Raw genomic sequence first — 11,458 nt, 5'->3', positions numbered from 1 at the left:
TTCCAAAGTCTGATTCTAATTGATATCTCACAAACACATTTATAATATCTGTAACACATTTATAATATATTTTAATATATAATTATAGTGCTGAAACACTGGCTTAGAACTTATATGGTGTTTGGCCAAAGAGCGCAGGTTTTTATACCAAACTAGTACAAACTTTTGTTATTAAAGCATTTGACATAATCTTATAATGTTTTGGAATGTTTGTTTGCAAATTTACATAGCCTAAAAACCTTTCATCATTTATTTCAAAAAGGAACCTGGCCAACTTATATTATATATCAAATAAATAAAGTGTACTTAAAAATTATATGCAGTTATCATAGTCTAAATAACCGTGCCCAAAAATAAAAAAAAACAATAATAAAAATATTGTTTTATTTAAAAAGAGTGGTTAAAAATGTGACCATCTATCTCTAATGTAAGGCGATGCCTGGTTACACATCTTTTTTTTATTTTTTACATTTCAAATGCTGTTGCATAAAACAATTTCTAACTTTACTTGTTTTTGAAATGTTTGTGGTCAACCTTTTATTATATATTATATTTAATAAAAAAAATTCATAATTTAATTACTATTATTCGTTATACTCGTTTAATTACTAATGTTCTGGATCATTATTAATGGATCGATTTAACCGTAAAATAGACCAATAATATGGTAAGGCTATGTTGTGTAGCAGTTTTCATATAAAGTAGTACTGAAAACTGTTAAAATCCCATGAGGTTGCTGTGGAGTCAGGCGTTTTAGATAGAAAACCTAATTTAGAAAACGCACAAATGTCAAAAGCAAAACGATGTTATCATAACTGCATCTTTAAGATATGACTTGATAACAAATGAGTAAAGTTGCATTTTATGTGTAAGACGCCTGATCGCACAGCAAATACATGGAATTTTGACAATTTTTGGTACCATTTTAATTGAAAACTGGAGTGTAGCATAGCCTTTCCATGACATTGATCTATTTTACGGTAGAAACGGCCCAAAAAAAATTAAAATGAGAGTTTTTATAAAGTTTTAGACGTAATTGTAAGTTTTGTAAAGTATTAGATGTAATAGTTGATGTCACAACTCGAGACTAAATACAATACGTGCCTTTTATTTCTTACTTGAAATGTGAAAATGCATATTATAATCATATGAAACATTGAAACTTAAATTTTGTTTCTTAATTTCTGCATTTAGGGCAATAAGCGTTAGAATTCTTATAGTAGAAACTAATGATGAAAGGCCATTGAAACATGGAATTGATAATAAAGTTCTGTTTCAACCTTTTAGGCAATTAACAGTGAACGACAGATCAGGAACCATTCAATAATATGATTAATTTATTTGATAAGCTTACCTTGTGCTAAAATAGAAGTAAAACCTATCGACTGGATCACAATAAATAGAGACCACAAATCCATTGTGAATGTGAGAGACCTGAAAGAATAGAAAAAGATTAAAATTATCACGTAAGTTTCATAGTTAAAAAAAAACTTTACTCGTCAGCAATACTACTATAACATAAATTTTATAAAAATCCAGTTAATGACTGAATAAATATTTTACACATAATTATGAATAAATTAACAAGGTATATCTTCGCTCGAATCAATAACAAAAACAATGATCATACACTACTTACTTATTTATTAAGTAAAACTGATTTTGTATAATGTAAAAATCACTCTTCTTCAGAGCTCATTATTTATTCAGAACATGAGCAAATTTTACGCATTGTTTACGTTCAATTATAATAATAAAATGTTTTTCGTTTATTGAGTAAAAGATATAAAAAAGAACAGTAGATTTTGCCAGATCAATTCGCTTTTTATAAGTCTGAAATAAACTTAATTAATTAAAAAAATATTTATTAACTTCCCGAAGGAGAAGTTTATGTTTTATAAAGTTACTTTTTGTATATTTTTTATAATTATAATTAGGTAAGCTAATTAAGTAGGTGAAACTAATATAGAGTAAGCGCAAAATTTTCATATAGTATATAGTAAAAATAGATTAAGTTTAGAGTTAAATAATATAAAATACATAAATATTTTAGTTATATTACCATGCTATTAGGCGCAATTAATTGATTTTTCTCTAAATCCTTCATATCTTATAGTCATATATAAATAAGTAAATGAATAGGACTTTATCGAATTGATTTCAAATTTTTGCTTTAAGTTAAAAATATTTGCAGTCTGCATTCCATAGTCTTATCACGATTTTTATGATTTTTTTCTTGACGGTAGATACCATAGTCTTATAGATCATACTACAATATAAACGGCCCAATGACAAGACATTTAATTCTAAAAATTCTTCAAAGTTTGCAAAAATTAGTATCGTTTTTTTAGCATTTGTCAAAATTAGACCTTTTATCGACGTTGGCTCAAAAACCCCTGAACCGATTTCAGAAATTTTAAAGCCATTTGATGTATCTCAATGAGGACTATCGTTTGTCAGTTTTATGCGACGATCTGCCAAGCCGTTTCTTTGTCATTTGGAAAAATATGTTAAACTTTTCGTCCACATTTAAGCTCATACTAACGATACGATTTTAACCAATCAAAAACTGTTCGGACGATATTAGTTGGGAATGATACTAATTAGTTTTAGGTGAAAATCTACCGAGCCGTTTTCTTGTAATTAACTGTTGAAAATAACTTAAGCCGATTTTCATGCAACTTATTTTGGCGATATATACCATGGTCTTATAGAATTTACTGAAATATTACAGCCTTCCCACAAGTAGTTTAATTTTAAAAATTCATCAAAGTTTGCGCAAATGAGTAGTTTTTTTTGACTTTTGTTAAAATTAAAATTAGACGATTTACTTGGTATAACGATAGAGTGTTCGTTCGTTTCCAATGATGTGTAATAAATCCACTCGGAAAACTTTTAATCACTCATAATTTTTTTTTTATATTTTATTGATTAAGTCGATCATTTACACATATCGGGAAGTTTATGTAACTTTCCTCAAGGCAAAATACGAATACCAACTAGTTATTTTTGGAGTTCATTTGTAAAATTGCTTTGGTATGTATAAGAACTTTAAACTATCATAATTTTTTTACGTGCTAAATTACGCACTGAAATGAAACCGTCAATTTTGGAATTCATAAAATATTTATGGTTATAAATTTTAATACTACAATTTTGTTTTGTCAGAAGAGTACACATAAAAACCAAAAATGAAAAAAATTTATACGATATTCTATTTCCTGACTACCACATAATACCTACATATTTGTTTGGCGGTCTATCTATTTATTTGTCTACCAGTCGCACAGCCTACAAATCTATCTCTCTTCATGTCTACGTGTCTACCTGTCTACCTGCCATACTATCTATCACTATTTCTCTATTTTCCACCGGTCTACCTGTGAACCAACAACCTGGCTACTTGTCTATCTATCTATCTTTCTACTTGCTCACCGGTCTACCAGTTCTCCTGTGTACCTTTAATTCTATTCGTATATAAAGCAATAATAGAGATTTATAAGGATCATATGGCAAGGTAATTTTTTAACTTTTTTCCCTGCAACATCAAAACCGCTGGACCTGTCTTAGCAAAAATTCAATAAATCTCTTATTTTATCTTTACAAGTTTTATTTAATCATTCATATCGGATGCTCTGTTCACTCAAAAACTTTATTTCTATTTGCTTTCTCGAGAAACTAATCAGTACATTTTCTTAAGCATCTGTATTTTTCAAGAAGCGTTTGAATCCTATGGACAATTACCAAATGGCTTTTTGAAAAATTCAGATCGGTTCATTCGTACTTTCAAAAACGCGGAATTGTATCCATACATATCCATTTACACATACACAAATAAAAATTCTACGAAAGTTTCATTTCGATTTTTTGCGACTACTATAACTTGCCGTACGGGAAGTTAAAACTTAGACAGGTTCATTTATCATTGATTTTAATAAGTAGCCAGAAAGTTTAATCAATTACAAATATACCAGTGAAACCATAATAATAAATAATACGATTCACAGCCTCACATATATTATTTGCAGTGTTATTCCATAATCGCAAATTTTAAATAATTTATCAACAAATGCCTTAGCCACGAGTACAAATATATCTACAGTATCAATATTACATTGGCAAATATGTAAAATATTATTTCAAGGCAAAAGAAATTTTTAGATAGATGCTAAAAATGCTAATTTTATGTTAACATCTTAACATGTAATTCAATGTGATTTACAATGTTGATCATTGTTGAACGACGGCTACCGGAACAAAAATGAATCACAACTTATGTCATTAAGATCGTAATTATTTAAATTTTTATTGTAATTATTATAGTATGTATATATGTACTAACGTACTAATTTTTAAAGCATAATTGTACCAGAAGACAAAAAGGTGTATTTGTTTTAAGACGAGTTGCAACTGCCTGATAATTGTAAATTGTCGACATATTCAATAATAATTGAAATATGTATCTATCCAGAACAAAATTTAAACAATTGTTTTAATAATAAAATTTCTGTTTTTGTTCGCACTAAAAAATACCAAATAGATCATCTCAAGAAGGCCAGGAATGGGCCAAAATACCCCAGATCCACTTTCGTGCTGCGTGTTATGGCTTTTCGCCCGTTTGAGGACCATAATTTGGGCTTCCCAAAAGAAGCCTTTTGGAAAGCCCAAATTATGGTCTTCAAACGGCCGAAAAGGTGGCATCTTAGAACAAATCTAAACTAATTCTAAAATTTGATGTTATTTTCGACATTTTTGCTTTTGAACAATAAAATTTAAAAAGAAAATGAAAGAAATAAAGCGCTTTACTTTGTTGCATTACTTATCAGCCACCCTGGATCTATCCAGAACAAAATTTAAACAATTGTTTTAATAATAAATTTTCTGTTTTAGTTAAAAACTAATCAATGCGATTTTCTATCGATGTTTTTCAAACAAACTAAAATTTCTTTAATTGCATAAATTTTAAAATGTACAAACGGATGGTGCTTGTCCAAAAAGCATGGCATATTTCTAATTTTAATGATTTTTTTTATAATTCAAACAATTTTCGTACCATTATATTTCTGTTTAGACTAAACCATGAACTCTAGCGACTAACAAGTGCATTATAACCATAACACAATTATGGTCAGGACAATCTATGCTCGTAACTGATTAAGACAATCTTCATCTTATATTTTTCCGATAACAAATAACAGATTTTAAATTTCCAAAATTAGTTCAAGATATTTTAGGAAACCGTGTATAAACAATTTGAATTTATCTTTTCATTAATTCGATGTAACTCGATAAGAACTAGCGTTTCTCAGTTTTACGCGACGATCAGCCAAGCCGTTTCTTTGTAAATACCAGAAAAGTAAAACAATGTTGACCACGCTCTAGTCTGCAATTCTGAATCGATTTTAAAAACTCAAAAACCATACGAGAGTTATTGGTTTTTGGTATTGTTGGTATTATTATTGGTTTAACTGATCAGTTTTTGGTGAAGATTCACTAGCGCAAGTTATTGTAGGGTAGGGCGGGGCTAGTTGAGCAAATTTTTACTTAAACGGATGTAGTTTCTCAATGAAAAGTCTCAATAAGTTGCTATACGGCTTAATGGATTTGTTGTTTATCGCTTAACAAAAGTGTTAATACTATTTTTTGGTAATAAGTAAAATTTAAATGCTACAGCTGTTTAAATGCAAAAAGTCAAGTATGCTCAATGTACCCCATACCATAGGTGGGACAATTTGAGCACTAAGAAAGTATAATGAAATCATAGGTTCAATGTCAATTAGTGATGAAATAAAATAAGTTTTTAATAACCAGTTCTATATTTATAGTCTTCATTGACAGAGCAAACAAAACTTATAGTAATTTTCTTTGAATAATTAACCAAAAGTAGAATCAACAAAACAATACGATATTGTTTTACCATTATATTCAGTATTTTTGTTTAAGATCATTATTTCTTTATATTTACTCATAGACTTAGCTTAAATCTTAAAAATAATAATTAATTTCTGGAAGTTAGTGGTAATTGTCTTAGTGACAGAACAAGTTTAGCAACTATGCTCAACTAACCGCAACTCGGAATTTCAAAATAAAAGTGAGTTTATAATAAAACCGTGAGAATTATACCCAGAATCTCTGTGCATATTAAAAGTACTGTAATTATATGGAATAATGCCATTTACCTGATTAAAAATAAATAACATTTGACTAAACCAGACGAAAACTAGTGATGAATTACTTTTTTACTTTTTGGTCTCAAAATAAATAAAACGTCCGTGAGCCTCACTCATTTGTCCAGCGGCCACTAGCGATCGCGGTATGTTTATTTCTCCCAAACTTCTATCTTTCCGCCATATAATGCCTAAACGAACGGCGAATAGTTTTCGAGATATTTCGATTGCTCAATTTGCCCCTATTCTCAACTAGCCCCGCTCTACCCTAATTAATTGTTGAAAAAAATTATTCAACAATTTTTATGATTTTTTTTTTGATGATAGATATCATGATCTTCTAGAACATACCCAAATATCACCGTCCACGATCAAGCCAAAAATCCTGAATCGATTTAAAAATCCAAATTTTTTTTGAAAGATATTATTTAGAAGTTGTGGTGATAAATTTTGGAAAATGATTGGGCAAGCATTTTCTTTGTAATTATCCGTATATCTTGTCCTAAAAAACACACTAAAAATTTTTACAGCATACACTTTGTCATTGTCAATTCATTCAAATGTAGAATAATAAACTAAAATTTTAGGATATTTAAGCACGTGTCTGTGCAAATTAATATAATTACAGATGATTTAAATGTATTTGAAAGATTTCAATTGAAATTCGTAATGCTTAGATTTAAATGAAAGCCAAAACTATATTTTCGAAATAAACAGTTTTCAGCTAGTTATTTTTGAAATTGACAGGAAATGGACTTATTAATCATGTTCATAAAATGGTATTAAGGTACATACATATTAACTGTTGATTATATCATTTCAGTTATCGTTAAAATTAAATGTTAAAATAATGAAACTTTATAATAACAAAAAATTAACATTTTAAGGTATTTCAAATTTATTTCCAATATCCTGCGTTAATAGAAAAAAATATCATTTACTATGCATTTAATATGCAAAATATAAATGAAATTGTATCAAATTTGTTTGTAAAATGTCATTAAGGGTACATTGCATGCTTTATATAAATCTATTTAATAATTTTATAATGACGATTTAAATAATCAGTTTTATTTAGATTTACCATTACGGTCAATGACTTTCGTGAAATAAGTTTTTTATTTGTAATTATGTTTTATCGCTCTACATGCTTTTTTTAACATATTAGGCATAGAGAAGCTATCGATCTAGAGATTTACACAAATAGCTCATTTATAACAGATAAAGGTTTTATTTTATACAATCAAATCCGATTCTTCTTTTTATTTTTTTATCCATTTATTTCTTTTGGTATTGGTATTTTGCCTTGAGGCAAGTTACATCAACTTTCCAATATGTGCAAATAATCGACTTATTCAATAAAAAGTAAATCAATAAAAAAAAAATAAAATTAATTGTTGAGTGATTAAAAGTATTCCAAGTACATTTATTACACATCATTAAAAACGAACAATCACGTTAACTTGGAGTATTTTCTAAAAGCAAATTTTCAAAAATCAACAATTTTCATAATTGAACCAGTTTCCGTAGGACTTTAATGGTTTAGTATGTTCATTAAGACCAAGCACTCTATCATTATACCAAGTAAATTGTCTAATTTTAATTTTAACAAACGTCAAAAACTACTCATTTTCTCAAACTTTGATGAATTTTTAAAACTAAACTATTTGTCGCAAGGCCGTAATATTTCAGTAAGCTCTATAAGACCATAATATATATCGCCAAAAAAAGTTCCATAAAAATCGGCTTGAATTTTTTTTAAACAGTTAATTACAAGAAGATTTTCACCTAAAACTAATCAGTATCATTCCCAAATAATATCTTTCGATTAGTTTTTTATTTTTTTAAATCGATTCGGTAGTATGAGCTTAAATGTGGACAAATTACAAAGAAACGACTTGATCGATCGTCGCTCAAAACTGAGAAACGATAATTCTCATCGAGATACATCAAATGGCTTTTAAATTTCTGATATCGGTTCAGGCGTTTTTGAGCAAACGCCGATGAAAGGTCTAATTTTGACAAATGCCAAAAAAACGATACCAATTTTTGCAAAATTTGACGAATTTTTAAAGCTAAACGAGTTGTCGTAGGGCCATAATATTTTAGTATAATCAAGAAGACTATGGTGTATCTACTGTCAAAAAAAATAATAAAAATCGTTGAATTTTTTTTTTAACATTATTACAAGAAAACCACCCGGCCGGTCTTTATCAAAAAATAATCAGCACGATTCCCAACCAATATCTATCGAACGGTTTTTGAATTTTCAAAATCGATTTAGAATGGCGGGCTTAAACGTGGACGATTTTTTTTTATTTTTCTGCGATTTACAGATCGGCCGATCGTCGCAATAAACTCAGAAATGATCTACATGCTGTTTTTCAATATAAATTAAATAATATTTCTTAATGTGGGGTAAATAATATATTTTAATTTGGGGTAAATATTGTTTTTTATTGAACTCATATTGGTTTTTTATGTGTAGTAAATATTTTTGATTTATATAGATTTTATGATGCTTTCTAATGTGTGTTAAATATTGATTATAATTATTGATTGTAATTATTTTTAAAGAGCTCATTTTAGTTTTGCATGGGAGTTTCATATTATATAGTAATATTGGGATTACATTGGTTTCGGCGCCCATATTGGTTTCAATATTGGTTTTATATAGAAAAACGTTAACAGAAAAATTTTAGGGCAATATTGATAAACTATTAAAACAACTATATTGCGCAACAATTTATTCCTACGTTGAAAGATACTTATATCTAAGTGCCTTTCCAAGTAGAAATCAATTAATCAATCAATTATGAATACACAATAAATATAATTTTTAAAAATAAACTAATTATATGCATTAATATTACATATATTATTTTGAATAAAACTTACCTTATGTAATTAATAATATGCAACAAAATAAATAAATGATTTCACTTTTTTAAAATTTTTACTAAAATTGCAAAGTTTGCACTACATCACTTCACAATATTAAACAAATCACTTAACTATTTTATGAATTAACTGATGTAGATTTTAACAAAGTTTCACTCAGATATGTCATAAAACAAATTTAATATAATAATTTATAAAATACAATGAAGGCATACAACTTGTAAAGAATTTAAGTATTATAAATCTAAAAAAATTCTGTTATGTGAAGTATCTCCGATTGTGATATATGATATCTGTGCGGATGTTCCAGACAGACTGATGTAAGATGTGAATATTGAAAAGTAGTTATAAGATATACAAACACGACCGCCGCTTAAAAGACTTTGATTGAAAAAGTCATCCTTGAATCGTGACCATTACGTGCAATGTCACTGCTGGTCGTGCATATATACATATAAACAAATTTTTCTTAATATGTACATAAATATTTAAAGTAAAAATATTACTATGAAGTAATCATGCCTTAAGGCAAATGCTTGAACTTTCCATAATTTAAAATTATTTAAAGATTTATAATTTTATTAAAACTTTGAACAAATTTGAAAAATTTAGATTTTTTAAATTTTGAAATTTAAATTTCTTTTCAAAGTAATTGCGCTGCGTTGCTGTTTTAGAGACAAAATATAGAAGCGTGTAAGCACTGCGACGCAGTCTAAAGGTTAAACATTATAAATCTTGGTACGGAACCCAAACATTCTAGTGGTGCATGGCATCGTATCTTAAGCCAAATTGCTAGAACTTTTCGTACCAAAAATTGAATTTGTTTCAATAAGCAAACTATTCGGTCAATCGTCTCGCAAAATTAGTCATCGGTATAGACTAATTTGACAAAGGTCGCAAATTTTTTGTAGATAATAAATTGATAAGATTTAATCATAATATTTCCGAAAAACCCGGATCTGATTTTATTGAATTAGAAAATACCCATAGTAAAATGAATCATTGATAAATTATTTTGCACTCGATTTACGCAAGAATCAATAAAAAACGTAAATTTTTGACATTGGTCTATTCCGTATTTTCCAAAAATAACTCTTGATACTTGTGATCATAAGTAATTGTTTGGAATTACCACTGCACGAAGGTAAATGAAACAGCGAATGATATTTTTCAAAAACTAGGAATAAATCAGCTATTTACTTGTATATATTAATGCAAAATCTACTACTACTATTTTCTTTTTTTTTAATTTTTATTTGGTTTCGCTTACTCTGAGCATTTAGCCACCTACAACATTTATTTACATTCTACACTAATATTTTTATATCATATTCAATTTAGATTCTATCTTCTTATATTACATACTTTCTTTCAACTTATCTTCTTCACTTAAACCCTATTCTTCTTCACAGTTCAACTTATCTTCATTCTTCCCTTTTTATCTTTTTTACTTCTTTTTACTATTTCATTTTTTTTTCAATTCTAATTCAATTTCTATACATTCTAATACATTAACCATTTTTTACATACATCTTACAATTGAAATTCTTATACATTTTTGATATTTTATATTTGGAAGCGCCAGGGATCGAACCAACGATCTCCGGCATGTGAGTCCGACATGCTACCTCTGAGCTATGTCCGCCACACACTACTACTATTAGTAATACATAATAGTAATGCATACTAATATCCATTGATAAATACAAAAAAATGCGAATCATTTTTGAAGTTGACCAATTACATACTATTTCCGAAAAATGTATAATTATTCAAAACGAAATTTAACCTTTATTTTTGAGTTTTCAATTCTTCAAAATTTGCAAACAATGCAAAATCAATTTTTTTTAAATATATTTTCCAAATTAGTATAAAAATAAAGAAAATTACAAGTTTTCCAAATTAAAAATATGGAAAATAATATGTATTTAAATATTTTTTTACAAAATATTTGAAAATTTGTATTAGCAATTTAAAAATCAATTTAAAAATTGAATTTTTGTTGTAATTTTTACACTTTTGCAGATTCAAATTTCAATTATTGTCTTAATGTCAGATGATCAAAAACTTCTAAAATCTAATGTCTAAACTTCCAAATAGACTAGCAAGGCAGATATTATATTAAATTCAGAATAAGTGGTGTATGGCATCTTGCCTTAAGGCAAATTGCTGGAACTTTCCATAGCAATTTTTATTCAAAAGATTTTTTTAAAAATTAAATTTTTGTAAAAAATGTTTTGTTCCTATTTTGAAATATTTTGAAAATTTTGAAATTTTTTACAAAGCTGCATAAAGACAAAAAATTCGAGGCGCGTAAGCGCCGCGTCGCCGTTTAACGGACAAACGACGTTACATAACCCATATAAATGTAAAAAAACTGATACACATTA

At 27.7% G+C, this 11,458-nt stretch overlaps 1 protein-coding gene across 1 annotated transcript in view; it reads right to left on the bottom strand.

Annotated features, from left to right (window-relative positions):
* Positions 1 to 1,418, bottom strand: part of LOC113382702 (venom protease-like) — a 28,282-nt gene extending 26,864 nt beyond the window's left edge. Inside the window, 1 exon segment of the mRNA XM_026620929.1 lies at positions 1,355 to 1,418. Coding sequence (XP_026476714.1) covers positions 1,355 to 1,418 — 64 coding nt within the window.
* Positions 1,419 to 11,458: the final 10,040 nt, after the last annotated feature.

Source organism: Ctenocephalides felis, unplaced genomic scaffold, assembly GCF_003426905.1.
Source record: "Ctenocephalides felis isolate EL2017-DRISC unplaced genomic scaffold, ASM342690v1 CF-g0.4_SCAFFOLD_03570, whole genome shotgun sequence".
In the NCBI taxonomy this organism is placed as follows: domain Eukaryota; kingdom Metazoa; phylum Arthropoda; class Insecta; order Siphonaptera; family Pulicidae; genus Ctenocephalides; species Ctenocephalides felis.
The sequence above is the reverse complement of the archived record's forward strand: the minus strand, read 5'-3'. Positions and strand labels throughout refer to the sequence as shown.